The 27414-nt window shown below is 38.5% G+C and overlaps 1 protein-coding gene across 3 annotated transcripts in view; it reads left to right on the top strand.

Annotated features, from left to right (window-relative positions):
- Positions 1-27414, top strand: part of ENPP2 (ectonucleotide pyrophosphatase/phosphodiesterase 2) — a 56944-nt gene that overhangs the window by 22702 nt on the left and 6828 nt on the right. For 2 of the 3 annotated variants that reach the window (XM_074897589.1, XM_074897590.1), the window contains exons 9-22: positions 913-968; positions 3159-3224; positions 3932-4004; positions 12366-12477; positions 13941-14066; positions 16434-16465; positions 17244-17371; positions 19451-19538; positions 19704-19791; positions 20719-20891; positions 21178-21226; positions 23375-23511; positions 24010-24145; positions 25396-25473. In XM_074897589.1, the coding sequence (XP_074753690.1) occupies positions 913-968; positions 3159-3224; positions 3932-4004; positions 12366-12477; positions 13941-14066; positions 16434-16465; positions 17244-17371; positions 19451-19538; positions 19704-19791; positions 20719-20891; positions 21178-21226; positions 23375-23511; positions 24010-24145; positions 25396-25473 (1342 nt within the window). Of the gene's footprint in view, positions 1-912; positions 969-3158; positions 3225-3931; positions 4005-8622; positions 8779-12365; positions 12478-13940; positions 14067-16433; positions 16466-17243; positions 17372-19450; positions 19539-19703; positions 19792-20718; positions 20892-20999; positions 21009-21174; positions 21227-23374; positions 23512-24009; positions 24146-25395; positions 25474-27414 lie in introns of all 3 variants that reach the window. The other variant, XM_074897588.1, reaches the window with a different exon arrangement.

A 27414-nucleotide genomic window follows, 5' to 3' on the forward strand; every position in this document is an offset into this window, starting at 1 on the left:
GTGGGGGTGTGTGTAATGAGGATAACTAAAGGTATGGTATAGCTTTCACTAGAAAAAGACCAAACAGACCAAAGCTGCTCTTGCTTCAGAAGGAATAAATAGAGGGGAATATCATGAATGCTGTATAGAAGTGGGAAGAGAAAGGATTAATAACCTGTTTTCAAAGGACAAGAACAGTACCCCAAGACCAGTGACACTGGTAGGTTTAAAGCAAACAAAAATAAAAATATATTCATGCAGTGTGTGACTACATTGTGGAACTTTCTGCTACAAACTGATTTATAGTCAGAAAAATATATAGGATTTGAAGGACTGAAAAATTAATGAAGATTGTTTCCATCATTTCAATCAATCACTACTTCGGGTGAGCTCAAAGTTCCTAAACATCTATGGAGGAAGGTGTCTCTCCCTGCTTTCTTTATACACCTGCTCACCTACCTGTGCCCTTTTATGTGTACTCTTTCCTTAACACATTTTCTGTCAATGACTACTGATGGTAGAACAAGGGGAAAGAGGGACATTCACGCAGACACTGATTAGTGTTAAGCCATGTTCTTTCCTAACTGAGTATCTTCCAAAACTTGAACACTAAAAGGCTCAGGTGAGTAATGGCTGGTTTTTGAAAGTCAAATGGAATACTGGAGAAATTCGTGGCCTCAAATCTTAATGCTTTGCATTAAAAGCAACACAAATTTAGGGGTAAAAGTCTACAGCACAGTGGATGATGCACTGCTACAGGATTTGCAGAGGTTTCTCACTCCATGTGTTTGAATTAGGGACGCAGACTGAAAACTGCAATTTTCACTTCTAGGCTCAGGGTAGAAGAATGTGTCTTGAAAAAATTTTCTTTTGATTTCAGAGGGTCATTAAAGATCTGAACACATTCTAATCCTCTTATATTTTCCTCATTAGATTTGGATTACTGCAGCCAAGCAAGGGGTGAAAGCTGGCACGTTCTTCTGGTCTGTGTAAGTGCCTTCTGTTTTCTGCAGATTTGTAACTAATTCAGAATTAATTGGATACAAGTGTTTATTAAGTTGTTTTCCTTACTTTAAGCATTCAGTAACTTGGAGACCATACCTGCAACCCTCCTTTGTTTCATTTGTGCAATGTTTCTGGTAATTAAAGCTGATGCTACAGTTTGCTGCTTTAAGTTCATACACTGATTTTTAGCAGTTGTCTGAAGAAAAGATCCATAACTATGTAAAATTTACTTTCTTTCATTTCACAGTGTGTTAGTTTGCCTCAGTATTGCTAGCAATGTTTCCTAGTCCTCTTGAGTGTTTGTGGAAGACTCTTTTATTGTCCTCTTATGTCATCTGACATCAACAGCCTAATTGACTCAAAAGCTTGACTCATTCATTTTAAAATCCAGTCTGACCTTTGAGTAAGATATCCAATTTCCCTTTCCTAAAAGACAGCCTTGAGGATCTTTGCTGTTTATTCCTTTTGTTTTATGGTTCCAGATTATTTTCCCTTGTCCCAGCTAAAATGTATTATCCTAACTGAAAATGAATGAATTTTGTTCATTTCTGAGTTCTGAGGAACTTGTGTGGATCAGTCTCCCCTTTTTAGTAGCAGGATTGCAGGAGTAAAGAAAATGGGCAAACTGACAAGACTGAAGTACTAAAGGGCTTTGCTTATTTTGTTATGATTCCATTAGGAATAATATTCTTTGCTACTCTAAATACTATATAGCATATGGAGGGAATAATAAAATGTACCATGTACAAAGCTGATGATAGGTTTAGGCTTGCAAGATGGTTATCTGACAGAGCTCCAGTCTGGTGCTCTACAAAACAAATTAAACTGTACAGCTACACAGTCACCATAAACACTGTGGCCAATGCATGCTCAAGGATATAAAATGTTATGGAGGGTAACCAAGGATATGTTGTATGAATGGCAATAGTAAGGGAGTAAGACAGCCATTTCATGTATGAATGAAATATATATATGCCTTAAAACTGTATTATTTAATTTGAGACAATGTTTTTGGGGAGAATTTTCAGGCAAACTCTTTTAGGAAAACAGAAGTGTTAAAACATCTTAGTTACAAATTACTTAACGTGAAAAAATCCATTATTAAATAATGGAATAAAAATTTCAAAACTGGGTGATACACAAGATTATTATTCTGCTTTATGATATTGCCTTGTTTGCAAATTTGAGCATAAATTCTCATTCTCATAGTTTTACAACCAGAAGTTCTCTGTGTAGTTGGAGACTGAGGACTGCTGTTGTTCTTGAAGGCATTAAAGACTAACTTATTGCAAAATGGCTGTTGGCATCTCTCTATCAGACATTTCCAAAGAGTGATGAATTCAATTCAGCATGGTGAATCCAAGACAGTTGTATTTGATTCCTGCCTTGGGATTCTGCTATTGATCTAATGGAATTTGGACTGACTGTGCTATTGTATTAAAATAACTTTGTGGTCACTGACCTGCAGAGCTTTCCTAAGATGAGATATTTGGAACATTTAACAGCTGCTTATAAGGTTAGTCATTCTCATAGCATGAACTTGGCCTCAGCAGCCGAGTGAGAAGTCTCAGGATATAAACAGTGAAATAGGATGAGTCTGTTCTGCAGAGTGAGAAGCTGTCAAAGTTGTGCAAATCACTGTGCTGATGGCCTGGAGTTTCATATGGCTCTGTTTTGATTTACACCAGCCTAGCTCTCAGTTTGGTTGCTACTAAGTCAATGGGAATTTTTCCAGTGTCTTCAAAACTACCAGAGCAGGGTGTTGTTTAAACCTGTCCTGATGTGAGCATTTTAATGGTTTTTACTCATGCCAGCTATCCAATGGCAGCACCACTGTGCATAATAAAGGTTCATCTGGGTTTAAGCTACCACAATGGATCTTTATTCACTCCTGTTTAGAGCGGTTAGATTTACTGCCTTGAGTTCTGACTTCAGTTACAAACTTTTAATCATCTTTCTTTTGGGATATGTGGATGTACAGGAGATGTGAAGTGATTCTATTTGCAAAATAAGTATCAGTATCAAGCAAGCAAGAAAGATACAGCATATACATAAAATCAATTTAAGTTGTTATGATTGATTTTAATCATGTTAGGATCAGTTCATTGCAAGGATGTGTTGATACTTTTTGTATTCTATGATAATAAGGTATTTTTTTGTATTCTGTGGTCCAGTGTCATCCCCCATGAGCGCAGAATATTAACAATACTGCAGTGGCTAACCCTTCCAGACAATGAAAGGTAATTCACTTATTGTCATCTGCTGTTGGATAACTGCTAGCTTGTCTTCTCCTTAAAAGTATCTGGAAGAGCAAGGGGAAATTTAATTCTAAAAATAGTTTTGTCTGTTGCTCATTATCACTGATTTAAGGATTTATTTGGGATTTGTGTTTAGGTAGGGGGTTTTTATCTCTGCTTTTAACCATCATCATTTTGATTCTTCTCAATAAATGTATGGTATGGATTTATTCCTTATCAATAAGCATTTAGTTACATGGATTAACTTGGATTGTTCTTATCCTACTGAGTTTAATATGGTTTAACAACCTTTCAGTCAATGGCAGTTGCAGAACTGAACCCTGAGGACTGGGAAAATGTTAAGTTTTTAATTATTAATATTTTTTTTTAGTACACAAGTCCCCACATGCTGCTGGCTGCAAAGCTCAGGCAAGCTGCTGTTGTGATGTCTTCTACAAGACTTAGAAAGAGCGCGTGTCCTCAGATGGTACCCCATGTGCCTCCCCGCATGTGTTCTTGGATTTAATAAAACTGTAGAACAACTAATTGCTTAATCAAACCATGGAAACATATGACTGAGAAACAGTTCTTTTTCCATAAAGACAACTCTCATTGGAAGGTTGACTTGATTTGACCTGACCTAACCGATCTGGGGGTTTTTGTTGTTGTTGAAGGAAAGCTATCCAGAACAAGACCTTTCTTTCTTTCAGGCCTTATGTTTATGCTTTCTACTCTGAGCAACCAGATGCTGCTGGCCACAGATATGGTCCTTTCAACTCAGAGGTTAGTACAGATTTTCTTCTGCAGTAAAAGCCTGTGTCTCAAGTATATTTTTGGAATATTTGCCACTGTGCAGGAGTAACATTTTGGCCACTTTTTTTTCACCTGTTTCTGCAGTGCTTCCCCTCTGCCAGAGAAAGCAAAGTTATTGTCTAAAGGGTTTATCATGTGAGATACACTTCCGAGAGAATGCCCATGCCTTTCAGAAGGCTATTTCTCTGTGTGATATGATAACACAAACGGAAAGATTTATTTGGCAAAGACAGGAGTATATTTGGGTGTAACAGTATCATTTAACTTCCCTCTAGCAATTTATCCTTCTTAAAAGTAATAAAAATATAATGCAGAAAATATTGAGGAAAAATGCAGAGAAGAAAAAGCTTTTTTTAAAGCTGACAACCTCCAGTAGCCAAAGTAATAATTTCAGTCTGTCGTGAACTGTAAAAAGCTGCTATTTCCAGTTTCATATAGGTCTTACAGGGGTCCAGAAAGCTTTGCCAGTACTGTTCCCTCAGGGCTGGACTGTTGAGTTTGGAAAAAGTTTTGAAGCACCGTAAGGTATTTTAATGAAAATTTATGTGCAAAACACTACAGTAGTTTAACCCCTTATTTGAGCTTTGGGTAGCTGGCTGGGACTGATGAATACTGCTTCCCTGCCAACACTGTCCAGGTGACAAGACCTCAAAGACTATGCACTTTTCTGCAATTTGTGGGGAGGGTAAGTAAATTCTGCACCTGAATATCCTGCTACTTGGAGTGGCTGGGATCTGGTATCTCCAATGATCTCTCACATCTGGCAAAGGTCCCCTAGTTTCAGTGCAAATGTATGCCTGCAGATTGCCCTCACAAGACTTTAAGTTTTTAAATATGCTTCTTAAAGGGTAAACAAATGTTTGCAAATCTTCAAAAACTAAGAGTGTATCACATACTTACCCTTTGGAAGGTAATACAATTCTCCCCGAGCAGCCAGGTACCAAGCAGTAGTTTCTTACTTGTCTAGTATACATCTGATAGCTGTCCTCTACTGAAGAAGAGAGCAAAGAGAACCAGCATTAATCTTTTTTAATATGCTTGACTTTTTCGGACTGTTTAAATAAGTTTGCAGTGGTTGTGAACTTGCTGTGGGTAACATCCCTGTTGGAGCAGTTTGAGCCATGGTCCCAAAGTGGCAGGTATGAGGATTTATTTCAAACCAGCACTGACACGTGATACTGAATAGGAAGAAGTAGCCCTTTTTCTGGATAAGCGGTGGTTTAAATCTGTCAACACTCTCGCTAAATTAACAGGCATTGATGTGTCTCCATTTTGTCAGAACAGGAGAGGTGTCTGACTTGGTCAAGAAAGTTATCTGTAATGAGAGCTCTCTGATTGGAGGATGTACTGAATGATGCTTTATAGCTCCTCTTACTGAAGTGTTATAAATATTATGTGTGACTTATGACTGACAAATCTAATTTTATTTATCTGTAGACAACCACTTCTCAACAGAGTTGTGGGACTCTTTCCATGGACTTAAAAGAGAATATGAAGATGATGACATTGAACTTGTTCTTTAAATTGTAGTCTTGAACAAACCAGTTTAGCATCCAATGTGGTAATCTAGTTTCAGGTTAATTTTAAGTGTCAAAGTGAAGTGTAATTGTGTCGTCATAGGGAAAGTCATTACAAAAGCGAAAAGCCCCCAAAGGGTCTTATTGTTTGGGGGTTCTTCTGGATGGTTATCTGAAGGTTGACCTCTAATTGCAAGGCAAATCTCTGGCTCTTAATAAGTGTGAATTAATAGCCTATGAAAGTTTTACAAATAAACTGATTTATGTCATTTGTGTTAAACACAAGAACAGCATGAAATTGATTTTTAGTAATTGAGAACAGACGAGATAGCAAATGAGCATGTATGGGTTTGTAGTTCAAACAGTGGACATAACTCTGTGAATGGAAATGAACGGGAATGAAGACAAATGCTGAGATTTGCTAGGGGCCTGGTTTCAGGATAGAAAAACTAGGAAATATATTGTTTCTCTTGATACTGTTTTTAATACAATTTTTGGGAGCTATGAAATTGGCATAAAGCAGCTGGGAAGGAAGTCCTCAAAGGCATCCCTTCCAGCTGCTTCCTTGATGCAGAGAGCACAACCTCCCTGTGAAATCATTCTTTTTTCTATGCAGCTGGCACCAGTTAGACAGTTGGAGTAGTACTGACCACTTCATTTTTCTTCATGCAAAGGCAGATCAGCCAAACAATGTTTGAAAACAAGCTCTTAACAATTCTGTGTTATATTTAAGATGGGCTTCTTATTTCTTCTTTTGATGAGTGAAGATTTTATGCTGCATTAGTAGCTTGAGGAATAGTTTTATACCTTGAAAACCTCAAAATCTTACAACTGTCCATTGGAGTAAAGTGAATGTTTACTACAGGCTATTATGTCAAATAATGTTCTAAATGTATTTTAAATGTATAATCTTAAAGGTCTAATGGCATCCATTACTGATAATATTCAGCTTCCAGACTTCAGCAGATGGTACTTAGAGCTTTGCAGGACATGCACAATAGCCTATGTGCAGAGTGTCACTAGAAATAAAGGGACATTGTAGCACTTAAAATTTATTGATGATTTGCCAGTGTTGTTGATATAAATGGAATACAGATTACGGCCAGTGTCCACTAGTGTAATTTTGGGGGGGTTTTTTTGGCTTTGGGTTTGGTTTTTTTTTTTGGGGGGTGGGGTGGGGGACGGGACACATGAATAGACTTCTTAAGGAGTATTTCAGTGGGTTTCATTGCATCTCCAGGAGGAGTTATAGGAGTTATCAAATATGTGCTTGCTCTTGATTTACTTCTGCTTTTTTTTTTTTTTGTTTGTTTCCCTCTGTGCTTTTGCAGCTGAACTCTGGTAGGTTGGTCCGTCCGGGTCAAGAAGCAGAGCTTTGGCTGGCTAGTTACCCTTATGATGTTACAGTTCCCTTCTGTAAGTGGGGAGGGATTCATTTCCCTCCTCCATAACTCTATTCTGACTCTTCTCAAGCAAGACTAAGATTTGGCTGGTTAATAAGAACTTGGCTTTTTTTTTCCCTAGCTAACTTTTATAAAATATAAGATATTGTAGAAATATACTACATAAGAGCTCTAAAACACATTGAAATGTGGCGCTGCTAAGCCATTCCTGCTGCTCCTCTAACCTGCTGTCTGGAGACGGCCATCTTCAGTGTTCAGACCTGGGTCTCCTGCGTGCGCGTGTTTCTGGCATTGTGGAGCTCTGTCTGAGCCGATTCAGAGACGGTAAAACGAGAATCCTTCCTTTCCCTGCCGCTCCTCTCATCAGGACTGCACAAAGCTTGAAGCGTTTTAAAAACAGAAAACTGGTGCTGCTTTATTAAAATGCCTTTCTGGAGAGAGACGAATGAGACTGGACTAGAATCTCCTTTCCAGCTGCTTGCCTTGGAAGCAATGAAACAGCATGGCAGATGGTAACATCCTCTTCCTTCCCTTCCCTGTTTACATAGCTCTGTAACTGAACAACTGTGAGAAGCTGCCTAAGTACACAGAAGTTAAGTATCATCATAAATCTCCAACTCTTCTCAAGCCCACTCAGCGTTCTCTGTTATATGCAGCATATTGTAGTTACTATCTCCCAGTAGGCATCATCCATCAGCACTTCACACACAAGCCCAAGCAGTGCCAAGAGCCTGTAACTTGTGTTAAAGTCAGTGAAAGCTGTACAGTTTAAAATTATGAACAAGCTGATTAATGGAATAGTAGTTTTTTCCACTTATGTCTTAACTTTTTTTTTCCCTTTTATAAGTCTTATCTCAGGTATTTGTGCATTTATGAACAATAACATTACCCAATAAGATGCCACACTGAAAGTGCTAGGAAATTAAATTCTCAAATTGCCCATAAAGCTGGTAGTAAGGCAGGTAGCAGTGCAGCTTTCTGAGGCTCTGCCACCAATATGCTGTGCCTAGCTGATTTGAAGGATACAATCTGTGCTGAGTCTCACCATTGTAGTTTTGTCCTGCAGGCCTGCAGTCCCCAGATAGTGGCTTGTGGAGTTCTGGTGATTTCAATGGGGTGTATGTGGCACCTGCTAATGCTTCTGATGAGAGTACCTGGTATCACTGATTCAGCCAAAAAGTCGGTGTGGGAAACCTTGCAGAAAGCCGTTTGGACTGGAGAGGCTCTAGTACTCATACCTAAAACATCATCCTAGTGAAATACTACATTTCCACCAGCACTCTACCCCAGACACTCATTAAATTGTATGCAATGAATTTTACTTGAACTGAAATTGTTTACTTAAATTTTGATATTAATAACTTAATACCTGATCAATAAAGCCCTCCAGATAACTATACATTTTCAAAACCAGAAGCCACGCCTATCTTCTGAAACACCAATTTAATTTGCTTTTATGCTGTCTGCTCTTGTAACTGCTGTTCTGCTTTCAGTACAATTTGGTGGATTCCTCCTTAAAAAGAGATCCTAAATTGTCCAAAAGCCTAAATTTTTGAAATGGCCATAGCATTTATGCCTCAGGGTTATCTGGTACAGGTAGCGTTACTATCTGATGTGAGTTGAGACAGGCTTTTTTCTGAGTCCAGACATCTCTCCCTGCCAGTACAGGAGAGTAGTTATGGCTCCCCTCTTACTCCGCCTAAGAGACCTAAGAGAAAGCTTCCTCCTAAGAGGAGACAGGAAAGACCAGTTGCAGCTCCAAAGAAAAGAAGAAGAAAAGTACATAGAGTGGATCAATATGCTGCGGAAGCTCGTCGGAAGAAAGTAAGTTTACATATGTTCCAAAATTTTATGATGGAAGTGCCATTTTTTAGGCACTACTCTAGCTTTAGTTTTTTCAATTTGGGAGTTCACTCCGTGCTTCAGGTTGGGATTTTGCAGACAAAACTTCTTTAAATGTACCGAAGGACCCAAAGGAAAGCAGCCAAACCAGACCAAATCTTCTGGGACATATGTTTTTCTTGTTTCAAACTCTGTTTGCATTAGGGAAAGCCATCTTTATAATCTCTATATTTTTAAATCCAGGCATCAGCTGGAGGCAACGTCAGATAAATCCCTGGGAAGACACTACCAGTGTTGCTCACCCTTCTGAGCTATTACAAATTCTGCAATATGTTGTAGCTTCCTTAACTCCCTAGCTCATGGGAGCCCGATGATTATTTGACTGTGTCTAGTCATTGTGGTTGTGGAAAAGTCCTGAAAATGTGACTCATAAAATCTAAAAGGGAAAGAACATTAAAAAGTTGTTTTTAAAATATATATTTTAAAGCCAGTTTGAGACTTTGGAGGTTAGGGGATTCTTGATTACATGATTTATAAATGCTGTATTTGCAGTAGAAGTGGTGCGTAAGTCTGTTTTCACAGGAAAAAGGTCAAATAGAAATTGCTTTATTAGGAAAAGGTGCAAGTTGAGAAAAAGCGTATTCCTTAGTGTACTGTCTTTTTCCACCTGGCACTAACACACACTGGGAGGGGTCATAGACCACTTCAGTATTATTTGAGTTTCAGAAATTTAACTGGATAATTCAAAAACTCTTCAAATAAACAACTTAAATATTTCTCCTTTAGGCTTTAAACAAAAGCCTTGACACTGCACTGTATACTCCATGAGGCTATCAACACTCTTCTCAGTAGCTTTTTTGTTGGAGGTGTTTTCTGACTTGTTGCATGGTTCAACTTAATTGAGACTGATTCTTTAAGTAAGGAATGGCAGACAGGCACATGCAAAAAATCGACACGTATAAGAAAACAGGAATTTTCCAGAGAACTTTTAGTATAGATTTACCTGAGAAGAGAACGGATTACTGCTATGGATGATATTGCTATTACTCATTAATTTGCCATTCCAAGTTATACCCTTCTGGCATAAAGTATAGTAGGTAGCTTCTAAAATTCCTACTGATGTGTGCGTATGGGACTCTTCTTTTTTACTTTCTTTCTCTGGATGAAAAGGTCATCCAAATTTATCCCTAAAGAACTCTTCTTGATAAGTCGACCGTGAAAATTTATCACTATTATTTCAGAAAATAACCATCATAATATTACACAATAGTTCACATCATGTTTGCAAGTTAATCTTTTGGTGCTGTTTGAGAACAATGGAATATAGTACAGGCTGGATCCTACCAATTTAAAAGTAAAATTTAAAAAAAGGATAAAGTGAAATTCTTCCTTCTAATCAAGCTTATTCTAAAGAGAAAACTCAGGAGAGAATCCAACTGTGACCTGTATGTCTCCGATCCCATACCCAATGCTCTCACAGTAGTACCAACTTTTATTGTAGCACCATCTTAGAGATTCATATATCTTGAAAGATAAAATGATTCTGTACAGCCTTTCAGCCCTGATATCAACATATTAGGTGAAGAAAGGTATATGCAAGAGTTTTATTTGTTTACCAATAATACTTCGGCGGTTGGATTTGGGAAAGAACATGGGCTGTAAGAGCAGCATGTCCACACAAAATCCTTGCCTGAATATGCCACTTACAGCCAGCATTAGTCTGCAAAGAGCATTTGCAGAAGAACTTGAGTGTTGTATAGAATAATAAAAGATAGCTGAATTTAAAAATTAAAGAGAGACGGAATGCAATGAGAAGAAGAAATATTGGTGAGGGCCTTTTTAAGAGCTACTTTGAACACATTCAAGTAGTGAAAACTTCAAAGTTGGTGTTTTTGCTGTGGTTTACTGTGTGAGTTTTTTGTGTCTTTTTAAAAAGATTATTTTTTCATTTAGGCTGACTTTCTTACACTTTCAGAAATATCTCTGCAGGTCTACAGAGTACGTTGGTGATGAAGGTAGCTAAACAAAATTACTATCACTTGAAATCTCTGGAAGTGCTGTTGCTCTTTTTTTTTTATTAGTACTTTTAAAAGAAGCCTCAAGTCTGCTGACAAAAGTAAACATTAATGGGAGATCCATCTAGATTTCCAGCTTCCTTGAATAAGCTTCGGATTCTGAGTAAAAGTTGTGTTTCCTTATATGATTGATGTTACACAAATAGTGACATAAAAATGGAATTCCCATTCATTGAAGAAATTCTTTATATTTGAGAGTGGAAGAATACTGAAACAGACAATTTTCTTTTTTCTAAACTTGAAATATTTCTGAGTTCTAACTAAACTGACTACTTAGGTTTTCCTGAATTAAAATATTTCAAAATTTCACCCTTTGCCTGAACTGCTTCCATATGTTGAAGAAACTGTTCCTCCTGTTCCCCTCTGTGATTCAATCTCTCATGAGCCACTTCTTGTATTTATAGTGCCACATGAGCGATGACATTTCCTGTCTCATAACCTATCAGACTTGTTTAACATCCATCCCTTAATGACTCAGGCAGAGGGAGAATTTCTGAACCATATCTTTCTGGGTCACGCTAATGGGGTGTTTTATTTTTTTCTTAGAAAATTCTGCCAAAATCTAGTTTTTTCTCGTCCAGAATTTGTTAGCATTCTGTTTGTCACTGGGAGGATGTTTTGTTGTGGATACTTGGACCAGCCAAATCAAACAGACAGGCAAGGAGAAAGTTGGCATGAAGTGACAAGAAATGTTTTCTTCTCAAAACCAAAACAAAATCTGAGTCATCTGCCTAAAATCTTACTTTAAAACATATCCCTTCTCCGTGCCATCTAGTAAAAAATGTTTCATTTTCTTGTAGCTGAAAACACAATCCTGTGAACATGTCTTGGTGTTTTCTGTTTTGTTTCTTAATGAACAGGAAACTTAAATGAAGAAATCACAGTACAGTATTCATGTCTTCTGGGGCCTGCTGACAATTTTACCAAAACTGTCACTTGAGATGTTGGAAACTCTTGGCTTTGAAGCTGAAGAACACCTTCTCTGACCCCATGTGCTACTCAAGTGACTTGCATATTGTCGTCCTAGTATCAGATGTCCTTTGAAGTGAATTTCATTAAGCAACTTGGCATATGAAACCCAAGTCGAAAGTTGCATTTCATGTTTTGCCTGAACTGTTCACATAAAATAGCCTTTTAAAAGTACTGCTATTTATCTATAAGAAATAACTGAATCCCAAAGTCACATGCATTTTTCTAATATCTATACTTTGTTTTATTAAATGTACATGTGTCCATGGGAGGCCTAGGATCAGCCATAAAGATCTTTTGCTGTCTTGTTTCAGCATCTCAGCAGGGCTTTCTCATGATGAAATCAGTGTGGTTATAGAAAAAGAAATGGTATGATAATTGTAGTGTAACAGCTCAGCCAAGGCTTTGCCTCTTGACCTGGATGGTTATCCTATCAGAGTGTTGCCAAAGGACCTCCGTTTGTAGAAGAATAGGGAACATTGCAATGACAGAATTAATTTTTTTCCCTTCTGCATATTTATACAGATGATGGTGAATCCCCTGAGAGAGATTGACAAAACAGTAGGACAGCTAATGGATGGACTGAAACAGTTGAAACTACATCGATGTGTCAATGTCATATTTGTTGGTGATCATGGTAAAATAAACAGTATTTTTTTTAATCCGCATATATAAATGCTTGAGCAATGTAGCTGTGCTTATAGTAGCTGGCTTAAATGAATGGTTCCATTTCAGATATTTTTGTGCTGGTTTTCTTCTAGTAGTTCAAATCTCAAAACCAGTCAATGTGGACAGACCACTAAGCTTGTCTATTAATTGTTACTGGAGAACACTTCTTCATAACAGTGATTTGGGTGTTTACAGCTCCACTTAGAGCTTTTCAACCACATCTAAGCGCAGCTCTCCTTGCATGTGTTGGAAGAGTATTGTGTGCCTAGTGTAATCTTTTTGGCAGGTTTTATGGAAGGATTTATTTGCGTTGACATAGCACTTAGGGATATGGTGTAGTTGAGAACAGTCAGTGTTTGGTTAATGGTTGGACTAGATGATCTTCAAGGTCTTTTCCAACCTAGATGATTCTGTGAAATAGTTTAGTAGTACTGCCTTATTTTTCATGAGGAGAGGAGTAGGACTTTAGAGGGAGACATTTCCATAACAATTACTGGGTCAAATTATCCTACCAGGAGAAAGACTGGAATATCTGTAATGGACTGTGTCCAGCTTGGATGGAAAATGTCATCAAAATAGTGGAGGAAGAAGAAAAAGGATAAATAGATATTTCAGGGTCAAATGGAGTCATGCAAAAGCAGAGATATTATTTGATAAATCTCATTCTTTCAGACATCAGAAGAAACTTAAAATTGAAGAAATAGTAAATACTAACAAAGACCAAAATAAAACGAAAGTCTTATTAAAGAAAAATATGACCATGTCTGAGATAAATCTGGTTTTACATAACTTTTTAGCAATGCTACCAAAGGTTCTGTTTTGTTTAGATCTTTGTTTATGAGCGTCTCACAGGAACTGCTACATTAGCAATAAAATGGAATATGCCGCCTTTCTGGCTATGGGGAGAGAAGGGTAAGGGACAGGAAGGATTTCCAGGGGACGCATGTTTTGTGCTGAGAACTGCCTGTGACTGGCAATACATTCCTTCCAGCCACAAACGGCTGTAGGAGAGAATTGTTTATCTGCACTGCCTTAGAACAGACCACCAACAGACAATACCTTTTGTGTGCGATTTCTCTTAAAATCCTTTGTTTAAGAAAAAATAATCCCCAAAGTAGTACACTAAACTAGAAACAGACTTTGATTTTTTTCTGTGAGTTTCATTTGGAGATGTGTCAGTGCACGCATCGTATATGTGGTGACTGTTTCTATGACATTGAAGTTGGTATTTCTCTTGTGTAGGCAAGTGCTACAATCATCCCTAGTTCGACTCCTACCAGTGTCTAATGTTGGAATGACATGACTGGAAAGAACAAGAATAAGAGTTATCCAAAGGAAAAGAATACATAGGCTGTTTGGGGTATCTTTTTGTGTTTTTTGGAAAACATGTTTATTATTAAGCTGAATTAATTTTGCATTTTCCTTCTGAAGGGATGGAAGACACTACTTGTGAAAGAACTGAATTTTTAAGCAACTATCTGACTAATGTGGAAGATATCATTTTGCTGCCTGGATCTTTAGGGCGAATTCGCCCTAGGTCTAGCAATAACCTAAAATGTAAGTTAAGTTGTACCCCCTTTAAGTTGTACCTGTCCTGAGAACTAGACTCCATCCCTTACTTAGGCTGACGTTGTCCAAAGGGTATGAGTTTGCAGTGTGTCATCAGGACTGTTCAGAGGGAAGCCCATGAAGACCAGCTCCTTGCTTTCTTCCCGGTCTGTAGAGTCACAGACCCCACAGCAATAATGCTGTGTCAAGTGGATGGCTGAAATGTTTTGGGTTAAAACCCACCCTTTTATAGCAAGGAGGAGTGGGAACTCAAAGCAAGCTTCACATGCCAGCTTACACATCGTTGTGAGTTTTATACATGCAGTTCTCCCCTCTGTCAACAAAACTGGGACTTAGGGGATCTCAGCACTGTACAGACTGGATATTAAAGTGGTACATTTTCTGAGCTAACAGAAAAAAGTGAATTGTTAATTTCGAATTCAGTATCTTCATACTTTTGGCACAGATGAGAAGCAGTGTGGGTTGCTAAACAGCAACAGGCTGGGGATGTTGAAGGGTATAAGGAGAGCTAGAGAATGCATTCAGGGGCAGTGCTGACAGTAGAACATGCTGGTTTTTGGTACCATGCTGTTAGAAATTCACCCTGACTTGGTGTTTGAGATCAGCTGATCTTTGATGAGAGCACTCAGGGCTCACCCAGGAGCTCTGGTGAAGCCAGTCCTGTGGTTTAAAGCATTACAGACACAGCTGCCCCACCACTGCTCTGCTGAGGCTACGCCTCCAGGGCCAGGACAGGGCTTGTGCCAGCAGCATGACTGCTCTGGTTCAGGGAAAACCTGGCTTTGCCAGCAGTTTAAGCTACCTTGCAAACTGTGAAACTCATAAACTAACTATAACTACTTATGTTTTTTGCAATGTGTGACAAGGGTGACAACTTTTGGTAGAGGGGGAGATCAGATAGCTGGTACAGCCAACTTGACCCCTCATAACACTTTAGATATAGTTTGGTTGAGGAAGATTTCACAAAAAAAATTGATCTTTGAAGATTAAATATTTTCAGAATAGTAGCAGAAATCATAAGAATGTGATAAAATGTTTTTAGCTAATGATTCATGTATGCATTTATTTTACTGTAAACTAATTTACCTGGGTATTTAGGCTCTATGAATATGGGATGAGTGTGTAAAGATTTCCTGAAAATAGTGCATACGATGACACAATTTACTAGTCTAGCATAAATACTGAATTCCTACACTTTACAGTGTACTGAAAACTTACATTTCAGTTCTGAGAAGTGTTTGGTTTGGGTTTTTTTAAAAGATATTTCAACTATTGAATTCTAAAATTGCTGAAAAAAATTAGTTTTCTTTGGAGGATGAATGGCAATATCTTCCAAAAAGATCAGCTTCTCTGACTGACCTCTGAGTCATACTACTGGTTTTCCCACAATACCATTTTCCTCTTTTGGACTGTCTGCAGCTTCCTTGTTTGGATATTTGCAATTGCTTATAAATCAGCAGTTTGAACATAGAACAAAGCAGCATATTACTTAGTTTTAGAACTGGGGTTTTCCCCCCTCAAATGGCAGATCACCAACTTTTTATCCATTATCCATTTTCCTGTTCCATAATACTGCCTCAGTACTACAGACACACCTTTGCAATGAATAAGCCTGTAGCTTTGTGTTTTGAGATTCAGCAGAACTCATTTCAGGCTCAGCAAGCTCATTCCTTAAGCAACCAAAACAGTAATAGTTAAGCAAGAGATTTTTAACTTCCTAGGATTTTGTCTTAGCCTGTTTTTTCTCTCAGGACTGAAAAATGCTTCCCCCCAATCCCTCACCCCACTCTGGAAAAAAATGGAGTTAATGTGGACTGTTGCTGGTTTTGGGCTTTCTATATCCTTGCATGTCTCTTTAATAGTCTGAAGACGTAACTAGAATATTTTACTGTGGCTTTTCATCTACTCTGTAGTAGTTTATGAAATATGTGAAATGTTAAAAGAGAGAAAAAAAAATTCTGTGTATTTACTACTTCTGTGTTGTTGCATTCAAATGGGCTTTCAAAAATTTTCAAGGAAGGTCGTTGTGTTTGGGGATGATTTTTTATTTTAAAGGAGAACAGTCAAAAGAATTGAAAGTATATGTTTTCATAAAAAAGAATAAATACTAAACTAAGGGCCAAATAATAAAAAGTGAGAAACACTACCTAAGCAACTACGATATCACTAAGTAAAGAGTATACAGTTAAACTTTAGTTCATATTCATATCTTATCTGATATATACAGTGTGCTTTTAGTAAAGATCAGCCAACTTTTAGGAAGAATGCTTCTGTAAAGCTACATTATTACCTTGTGTTTTCTTCTGCAAATTGTTAATCTTTTATATTTTTGTCTTTTTTATTTTCCTTTAACAGATGACCCTAAAGTGATTGTGGCCAACCTGACAGTAAGTATCTAGGACTGGGAGGTATCTCTGTCTATACTGCACCATTCACATCTTAATCTGGACCATTATTCAACGTTCTTTCCTCAGGAAAATCTCCTTTTTAGGCAGGAAAATCAACCATTAACATGCATAAAGAGTGTTAAATGGTGCCCTTCATGAATACAGATTAATGTTTGTCATAAGTTCCACTATTTGCTGCTGTAGTAGCTTTTATAACCTTTTTGGGCAGTGCAGAGCCAGAATCTCCCTGATCATCTTGACTCCCTGAATTGAGTCTATTTATTCATTCCTTCAGAAATGGAAAGTAATCTTTTAGGGTAAATATTTTACTAGCAATCTGAAGACACTGAAAAAGTTTATTTGATAGCCTTCAACTATAACCTTGCTTTTAATGGGAAAAAAGTGTTTAAAATAAAAGCTGATAGAAAAAAAATCAAATTTTGTAACCAGATGGCTTTAAATATATCTGCAGATGAAATGTATTTTGAGCATTGAACTTTCCTCCAAAACTTGAGCTTTGGTCCAGCTAGAATAAAATTCTTCATCCGTGAGACCATCATGAGAATGAAGCTTTCCAAATACATCTTTGAGTGACTCCCTGGGCCCTGGACTTATGTAAATACTGCACAGAAAGGGATGGACTGCATACACTAGATGTACACTTTGTTTTCAAGACATCATCAATAATGACCTTAACAGTCTGATTTCTGTAGTTCAAGGTTTTATGTGTGTCTAATCTAACTGACAGCAGTGTTATTTGTAACCATTTATTTTTCAGTGTAGAAAGCCAGACCAACATTTCAAGCCTTACTTGAAACAGCACCTGCCTAAACGTTTGCACTATGCTTACAACCGAAGAATTGAGGATGTCCATTTACTGGTGGACCGCAAATGGCATGTGGCAAGGTAAACTCTTGCTTTTGCTTCCCTCCTAATTTTCAGCCTGTGGGGTTTTGTTTTTTTTTTCGAGAAAATAAGACACCTGGGGTTGCCCTGTCTGTCAGCAACGCACTCCTGTACCCTGTGAGCAAGGGGAGTTTTGAACTCCTGGTGAGGTTCAATCACCAGTCACATTTGCTGCAGGGCGATGTGGCTCAAAACAAAAAATTGGTTTTAGAGTCTGGGAAAATTAGTAACTGGATAGAGGGTAGAAACCTAGACTGGTTTCCTCAAGCAGCAGTGTGTTTTTTAACTGATTAGCTCAAATATAGGAGCTTATAAGCTTTTTTTAATGAGGTGCAAGCTTATTCCAACCAGGAAGCAGGGAATACAGGAGGAAGAGAAAGACGTATGTGACCAGGGGAACAAGAGGCTGAGTGGATGCAATGCAATGGGTGAATGGAAAGACAATGGAGACACTGGCAGGGTGGGTGAATACCTGAGAACAACTGCAAGGGTGGCCATCAAAGTGCTGGCAGTGTATTGTGTTGCAAAACAAATCCACAGAAAACCAGGATGCTTTAGCTCAGAGAACACCCTGGTTTGGGTGGTTGTTCTGCATATGCCTCTGAATTTTCAGTTATAAAATATGGACAACTTTTAATATTCTTAGCTAAAGATTGAGCAAGGAAAACCAAGTTGGCATATATATGTATAGAATGAACAGGAGAGGAGTAGCCTTTGTTGATGAATTGTGCACCCCTTTCTGGTTTAACATTCATTCTTGTTTTGATTGTTTTGACACATGTTGTGTATTACAGTATGAGAATGGCTAGGTCTTTATGCATAAAGCTGACTCAGGGGTTCTTAGAAGATGACACAGATTTTGGCTCATGGTAGTCTGTTACAAGCTTTAAATTATGGTAGGGTCTTTTGCCTGTATAGCTGCCAGGCAAACACACGGTGTGTTGCAAGTGCCTTCTGACATCTGTGCTTATCTTTCCGTGAATTATGCAAGGATCACTCTGCTAAAGCAGTGAATGAGAAACCCCAGTTGCTTTCTTGCACAATTCCACTAGCTGGCTGGCCTGCCTCCCCATGCAGTTTTTGTGGCTAGGGTTCATGTACATTTCAAAGAATCACACTCTGAGTTTTAGGCCTATAAAAGTTTTAGTTTTAAGAATTTTACTGGAACTGATGGGATGGCCCAAGCTGATTTATACTTAGTAATTTCTTATTAATTACATCAGACTTTCTCTGGCTTATTTATTTGTTAGATTTTCTGAAATTGTATTCAACAATAATTCATTTGTTAATGTAACTGTAATTCATTGTATATTCACAGCCAGGAAAATGGTAGTTACAGATCTGACTGCTGTAACTCTAGTAATTTACAAGGCCAAAGTCAAACTTTGGCTGAGCATTTTATTGCAGATGAAGAAATTAACTTGTAGGATAATCTGGTCCACTGCATGTACGTGGCCCTCATGAAACTGTAAGAAAGTACTCTGGAACAAGCCAGTAATTATAATTCCTATTTCACAATACTTTTCCACATATTTTGTAAAAGAAGTACTCAGTAACAAGCTGATAATTAGTGTTCCTATGATATAGCACTTATTTTCTCAGCCATTTATCTTCATGACAATTTTTCTCTTTCCTCCAGCTTTGTTTCTACTTCCCATCTTTGTTCATTGGGTGCAAGGCAAACGGGTGAAAGCACTTTACAGTACTGTATGACATTTGCAGCATTGTAACATCATGAAAGTGCTTTCCTAGGAGCCTCTGTTGGCCTTTTGAGGATTGGAAGAGTACGGTCCAAAATATCTCCAGTCTATCGGAGATGATGTGATATGAGAAAGTCTGAGAAAACAAGTAAATAGATGCTAAGGTTGTTATCAGTGAGTAAAGAGATGACTCTTATAGGGGGAGCAGAGGGAGAAACTGGTGGTGTTGGATGAGCTTGCAGTCCCCACTGCTGCTATTCAAGAAAAATAAGCAATACATTGCCTTGTAACCTTATCCTTCCTACACTCAAACTAAATTGCCAGGTCAGCCATCATACCTACACCTTTGAGGAAATTTTCTAATACTTTTTCAATTTAGGAAAGCTATGGACGTTTACAAGAAACCAACAGGAAAATGTTTCTTCCACGGAGACCATGGCTACGACAACAAGATAAACAGTATGCAGGTATGAGCAATACAGATACTTTTGTGGGAGGGCCATTGAAGGCAAGAAGAAATTGGAGGTCTCTAAAATGTAAATATTCACTGAAAAATAACCTACCTTTTAATGCTCTTCTGTATTCTTCTCTCTTTGTTGTTTTTGTTTGTTTGTTTTTGTTTTTTTTTAAAGACTGTCTTTATAGGTTATGGCCCTACCTTCAAATACAAGACCAAAGTACCTCCTTTTGAAAATATTGAACTTTACAATGTCATGTGTGGTAAGCTACCTTTTTGAGAAATTGCAAGAGAAACACTGATAGCTAACAGGGCTTCATTTAGGCACCCGTGAGCTCATGTCCTGACTCTCTCTCTGTGTCCCTTCCCCAGTTCCCATTTCTCAAGCACTTGCATTTTGGCCAGCAGGCATTTCTTCAGGGCCTCAGCTTGCTCTACTCTATCAGCTGGCCAATAAAATGGATTACCTTAGTTTTACTGTATGCAGCTTAGCAGATATCAAACACACACCACTACAGTGTGTGGTGTCCACACCTGAGCAGTCTAGGGAAGGAGGTTTCTGCTCAGAGACTGCTTCTGCACCTGCATGGCTCATGGAGCAGCTCAGGGGCATCACTTATGATGATCTATGGCATCTCCTGCTATGATTATGTTTTCTGAAATCATACTGTAGCCATGAAGAAGAATTTGATGATGTATGCACATATTCATTAGGATCTTTTCTTCAATACTGATTTTCCAGGGTGATAAAAGTTTCAAACCAAAGGTGTAATTCACTTATTTATTTTTTTTTTTTTCCAAAACATGAAATACCAAAAAGGTAATTATCCCTTATCTGTAAAGCAGGTGACTAATAACACTGTTTAGTGTTATTATTCTATTCCAGATGTCTGATGTAAGGCTAGCACACTGACCATAGGTTTGCACTGGAAGCTGCAGAAGTAGTTATAGTAAAAGTCTTTTCCAGTGTCTTGATGCAAATTGACCTTCTTGTCATAAATACTACCATACTATTCAGGCAGAATCTGCAATTTTATGATTTGGACAAGGGGTTAGTACTTCTATTACATTAAAAGCATTAACATGTGGTGGGTGTAAACAGTATTGCAAATACATGTCTTGGCTTGGTAGAGGTGCTGCTGAATACATGTTTGCAATCTAACCATCATTCATCTTTGGTGGCTTCATAGATCTGCTTGGATTAAAGCCAGCTCCAAATAATGGCACCCACGGAAGTTTAAATCACCTGCTGAGAGCCAATGTTTATAAACCAACTGTGCCAGATGAAGTTGCTAAACCACTCTATCCTGTCGCTCTACCTTCTGCATCAGATTTTGATATAGGATGTACATGTGATGATAAGGTAGGTGTTTAGGATCTGCCGATGCTTTCACTATTAGCAGTAGTTGCCTAGCAAAGTTGTAACCATTTTATCTATTTTGAGAGGGTTTGATCTGTAAGAATTTCCCAGATCCTTCCTGTGAAGTGTTTGTGCTCTTTTGGAACTGATATGGCTTTTTGTAAAACAGGAAACAAAAAAATTGTCGGTGTTTTATAGCGCTAGTTTTGTTTGTTAGATGCCTAGTAAAACAAGATGTCAGAATGCTCCAGTGATCCTAATCTTGTTCCTTTTTTCTATTCTTGAGAAGAACAAGTTGGATGAACTCAACAAGCGCTTTCATGTCAAAGGAACAGAAGGTGAGATCCTGATGCCTCGGTTAATAAAAGTTATTTTTGTTTTCTTTTGCAAGTTACTTTGTGTCATTGATACGAGAGAAGCTCCTGCTTTGGTTTACTTAATGTGTAGTAAACAGTCTTATCAAATAACTGTCAAAATAACACATAGACCTACAAGAGATAAGTGGGCAAGATAAGTGCTACTCACATGAGGGAGTGCACACTATCTTTTGTTGTAACCAGGACTAAAGTATCGCTCAAAGTGATACAAGTTTTAGCACTCTTCCTTTCCATCCCCTTTAGGAGGTTTGATCTCTGCTGTGGAAGTGGAGAGATGAGGAAAGGAGAGGGTGCATGAGGCAGTACTGCATTTAACCACAAGCTATAAATGGGGTAAAAAACATGGGCTACGTCTGCACACTGTTTTACCAGTATCGTTCAGGCTTAGGTTTTACCAGGTCAGTGGTAGAAAGGATGGTACAGCTGCTTTGACAGTCCTTGACTGGGAAGTGCAGAAATGCTCTGCTGGTTCAGGGATGCTCAGTGCACTTGTGTCCCTCTTCAGTGTTTGAGTTAGTGTTACTCCCAGGAGAAAGCATCCCCTGCTCTCCTGGACACTAGTCCCTGCTGTATGCCAGTGCTGACTTTTGTGTGGCTTTGCTCTCAGATGCACCAGGGCAATGGTCCAGGTTAAAATATAGCAACAGAACCAGAGGGGAGGGGATAGGAACAGCTTTTCTGAACAATAATAGTGACTGAAAGGTGCACCAAAGCAGAGCTTTCCTTCTCACAGTTGTGATCTGGTTCAGTATAACAAGTCACAGCCTTCTCACGATAACAATTGTCCAAATTAGCAATTTCTGGAGCTCTGAGTTTAGATGTGGACTTTTGAGATACTTTAAATCATATTGCTCAGATGACTTAAGATTTTCTTAAGTCCCTTATGAAGCTATTTCTTCAGTTTTTGTTTTGAACAGGCAATGCAGCCTATCCTTTAGTTTCTAGAGGTGAAATGATTCCTTTTCTTTGTAAGTTAAATTGTCTTTTTGCAGCTTTCATCTTATTAAACTGATTTTCCCAATTAGTGACAAGCTACTTCCTGCTGTGGCAATTTCTGGCATCTGGAAAAAACACAACACTCTCACCATTGTACTCCTAGATATCTCACCATCTTTATTTGATTTAAGGTTTTGATGCTTCTTTACTTCAGTAATATAAAAATAGTATTTTGGATGTATTTTAAGATACAAGCATTTAAACCAATCTCACTTGCTCATCTGTAAGTTGTCTAAGTGGAAAGAAGTGCCCCCCTTATTTTTTTTTTCCTGTGTCCTATAAAATTATTCTCTGTTTGGACTCAAACACTAAGAAAACTTGCACTTTTCTTTCGGGTTAAATGCCTATCTGTGAACAGTGTTAGGCTGCTTTCCTTGTTTCTATGTTTTGATATCTAAAAGCGAGGCAAGCCTGTCTGGCAAATTATTATCAAAATCAATTGCAATCATTGCAGCACGAGGCAAGAAGAGCCAGTAAATTTGTTTTACTTCTATCTCTTTCAGTAATGTTTCTGTCTTTTTATAAGCAAGATTGTCAGAGGTATTAGTGACATTTAACCATAACATACCACCAAGACAGAAAAAACAAGCTAGCTTTGCAGATTTGGAGGTGTCTTTTTGTAGCCAAAGTTAGGAAAAGCGTTGGTTTGTTTTCTTTGATATTCCTGACAGAAAAAGCACATCAGTCTTCAGAACATCATCTGTATCAGCCAAGTGGAAAAAAGTGTTCTTTTAGTGAGTGACCATTTTTGCCTCGCTTTTGAGAGGGGCTTTACAAAAAAACCATAGGAAGGAGAATAATTCTGGGGAAGAGTGATGGGATCCTTGTGGAGTCTCCTGTGTTTGGAGAAACACTCTCTCTCCATGCTATGACCCCAACAAGCTTTCAAGTGCAAAAAGGACTTTTAAGCAGGTTGTGAGCCTAGAATGGGGATTCCTATCAAAACTACTGAAGAACTGCTCTTCTCTCTGTTATGAGATTTCCTTAGTAGTTATTCAGGGTCAGTATCCCATTAAGGAGCACTGTAAAATCAGCCTGTGTTGGAAAGCCAACCCTTTATTTTTCTCATCTTCAAGGCTTTCAGTAATAAGTGTTATTTCTTCTGATCTGTAGAAAAGCATCTTCTATATGGGCGCCCTGCAGTACTGTACCGCACAAAATATAATATCTTGCATCACCATGACTTTGAAAGTGGCTACAGTGAAACATTCCTGATGCCTCTCTGGACATCCTACACTATTTCTAAACAGGTTAGTTCTGTCTTTGCTCTTGAAAAAGTGCTTAAAAAGCCCTGGGGAAATCTGTTCAGTACCTGTATTCTTGAAGTCCTAGAATTTCCCTTATCCAAATAGATTTTTCCCACCAGAAATAATGTCAAAAATCATTGTAAGCAATGCCAAAATGCCTTTTTTTTTTTTTCCTTCAGAAGGAAAGAGTTTTAAGGCAGAAGGGCTGTATTTACTATTGTTATTTTTTTTATGTTTTGATTGATGGGGATTAGTTTAATTATGATGGAATAATCAGCGACATAATTTGAATTATTTCCCATGGTGACTTCTGCTATGTGAAAGAGGGGCTCTGCAGCAGATAACAGGAGAAGGGAAGGATTTGGTTGTACAGCTCGGTGGTTTATTTTACTCTGCGCAAGGCATTTCATGTCATCTATTGACTATATGAAATTGTTTTCTTTTAGCTATAAATGCTGGAATTACTTTTCTTGTCATTTCTGCCTATGTTCCTCAATGCAGGCAGAGGTATCCGGTGTCCCGGAGCACCTGGCCAGCTGTGTGAGGCCTGACCTCCGCATTTCTCCAGGAAACAGCCAGAGCTGTGCAGCCTACAGAGGCGACAAACAGCTCTCCTATGGCTTCCTTTTCCCTCCTCGTAAGTTCATATAGCCTTTAATATCTAGAGGTTTTGTAATTATCTTTTTTTTTTGTTAGGGAAAACCTTAGGTATGAACTGCCTTCCTGCTCCCCTCCCCCCCAATATAAACAGACCAAGGGGTTTTTTGAGGTCATTGGGAAAGAATATAGGTAGGAATGATTCCGTTTCCCCTGTCTCTGGGGTGTTTTCTTCCTCTGTGATGTCTTCTCAGAGGAGCTGCTCCTTCACTGGTGTCACGTATGGGGCCCGGTGGGTTGGATACATTACCCTTGCTGCACTTGCTGAGGACCAAGGACCCAGTGCCACAAGTTGCTGTCATGGCTGTGGTCCCTCAGCTCCATGACAGATGCTCCAAAATGGTGCCCAGCTTCATGCACCAAAACAGTGAAGTGTCCCAGTTTAATTAATAAAAATAAAGGCGAATGAATAATTGCATGGAGTAGGAATACAAGCTGGAGGACAGTTTTCAAAAGCTGGCCCTTTAAAGTCAGTAGATAGATACCAGCTTCTATCAACTGGGAATCTAGTCAGAGTTGTTAATTTTGAATTCAAAGAGCGGTAATAAAAATATATATTTGACTTATAAATCCAAATTAGACTCTTGCATACTCTAAAAATTTCTACCATCCTATAGAAATGGTGTTAGTAGAAAACCTGTGTAAATGAGTGTCCTAGATTCTCCTTTGCAGTTACATTGGTTCAGTTTTGGTGCAGTGATCTTCTGGGATTAGTGAATATTCAAGGGACACAACTGTCTCACGCTTATGAACTTCATTGCTCTGTCTTCCTTCAGCCTTCAGTGGCTGAAATATTTTATGGTGGATTTCTGGTATGGAATTCCTGGTGCAGAGGCTTGCTCAGAAGGAAAAGATAATCCCACAGTCCTCCCTGGAAATTGTTTGCCTCTTTTGTAACAGCCTGCAGAGCAGCTCACTGACTTTTAAGACTGTAAAACTAGATGAAATATTTTGAACTGTCTTGACAGTTGAAGCAAAGATGAGCTATTAAATATTTTGAACTCTGATAGTTGAAGCAAGGATAAAATCCTTACATTCTATGTTCAGCTGTTGCATTAAAGACAAATTTTATGCATATAATGTGCACTTCTGAATATAGCTTTCAGACTGCTGTTTAGATGACAGTATTTCCTTTGATTAATCTCTGAAGCCGTTTTTCAAATAATTTTTATATTCTTTGAATTTCTGATAATTAATCACATTAATATTTTCCTGTTTTATTGTTTTCAGAATTAAGTTCCTCTGCGGAAGCAAAATATGATGCTTTTCTAATAACAAATATCATTCCAATGTATCCTGCTTTCAAAAGTAAGTGCCCTTTCCATGGCTTTACTTCTCTTTCCCAACATGTTTGTTTGTTTGGGGTTTTTTTAATATGCGTGTTGGACAATAGAATGAACTGATGGGAGAAGTTTAGAACATAAAGTTCAGTTACCCATAGTCAGCAGATAATACATGTAGGCACCTGTATAGTTCTAGGTATGGGCAGGCAAAATACCGCAAGAAAGGCTCAAGTTTTAAGAAAGGTTTATTTTTCTTAGTGCTGTGCTAAGATAAGAGCACAGAGGTGCTGTAGTTCAGCAATTATGCTTCATGCCACAGTAATTCAGTTTGGGCAAGACCATTCAGATTTTCTTGTCTGTATCCCAAGCTAGTGCAGAATGTATTTAGGCAATGTGTTTTTACTTCTCAACTGCAGCTGCCTGGGAGTGTGCACTAGTCCCTGAACTACAGCAACATGCTAAGTGATTATTTTTGGTTTTTCTATCCATGCCCTTAAAGGGAGAACAAACTTGTTTATTATGTATAAAGAATAAGGAAGAGGAAACCAATTTATGGAAAATGAGGAATGACTTAAACCTGTCTGAAACTTCCAGCACTGTAGGGATATAGTATTAACATTTCTTTTGTCTGCACATCCCTTTTCTCTCTAGTTTCGCCAAGAGGTAGGAAAACCATGACTATTCTGGTGGCATTTTTGGCTTGGCAGGAATTGAGAAGCTTTGGAAGAATCTCAAGAGCCTGTTCTTGTGAGATTTCCAATTCAGACTTTAGGCCAGAGAGGTTTGGATAAACATCAAAGCCTATGGGAGGCTTTTTCTTTTTAACCAGAAAAGAGCGCTTTTAACTGAAAAACCTCTGAGTAGGAACAAGTGGTGATGTTTGCTGGAAATCTGAGCAAAGGCACTTAACTGATTACAGAGTGCAAAATTATTGGGGATTTCCTACTCTCAAATCACTTCATAAAAGTGCTCTTTATGATAATGTTAGTCTAAGCAAATTAGCTGAGATGCTAATCACAGCAGAAAAACCCACTTACTAGCAGCTCATTTTGTCTAGTGGCCTTCCTCTTCATCACAAGTGGGTAAAGGATTCCCTGAGAACAAATGCTGGAGCTAATGTCATTCCTGGGGAATTACAAACCACTGCATGTGTGCAGATTGCAACGCTGAGAGCTGATTATAAACTCATTATACAGAGTTTTTTTCACTACAAGGGAAATACAAAGTGGCAGTTTTATGCTATGCTGGCCTTGGTGGCAGTGCTGGCTGCAGAGGCCCCCTCCTCTGCTTTGTTGTTTTTGTTTTTTCTTTTTTTTTTTTTTTTTTAATTCGCTGTTCCATCACATCCCCCGGGCAATAATTCTGTATCCATCTTTTCAGTAGTGAGTCTGGATTAAGCAGCTCCTGCCTTGTTGGAGCTGCAAGATGATGCCCCTGGGCTGGCTTCCTGTTGCACTGGTGTTGCTCTCCGTGTGGCTGCAGTGGGAACCTAAGTGGGGAACTGATTCAGCCGGAAAACTCAGGGGGAGAAAAAAAACCTTTCCTTTTTGGGCTATTTTTATTGTTAAGGCTGATGCATTGGAGGAGCAAGCAACTGGAGGAGTGGTACTGCCACGTGGCTGCTGCAGCTGAGGTTCTTGTTAGACCACTGCTTGTGGGGCCCCTGCACCAGGCCAAGCAGGGAATTTGCGTGGCACTGAGGAGTCTTTGGACAGGCATACTGGGGAACTGAGACTGGCATTGCCATCGGCGCTGGGGAACCACAGACTTAAGTCTGAGCTGACAAGACAAAAATTAAACTTTTACGAGCCTGAGATATTTTGTTTACACTCACTTTTGTTAATGTTAAAATAGAAAGGAAAAAAGAAGGAAAAGAATGATGTAACTGGAGATTCCACTGTGTTTCTAGTCTCTGTAAGCATCTTAACTTGTTTAAGGTTGAGGAGCGCATGGTGGGAGAAAGAGT

This window comes from Athene noctua, chromosome 2 (assembly GCF_965140245.1).
Source record: "Athene noctua chromosome 2, bAthNoc1.hap1.1, whole genome shotgun sequence".
NCBI lineage: Eukaryota > Metazoa > Chordata > Aves > Strigiformes > Strigidae > Athene > Athene noctua.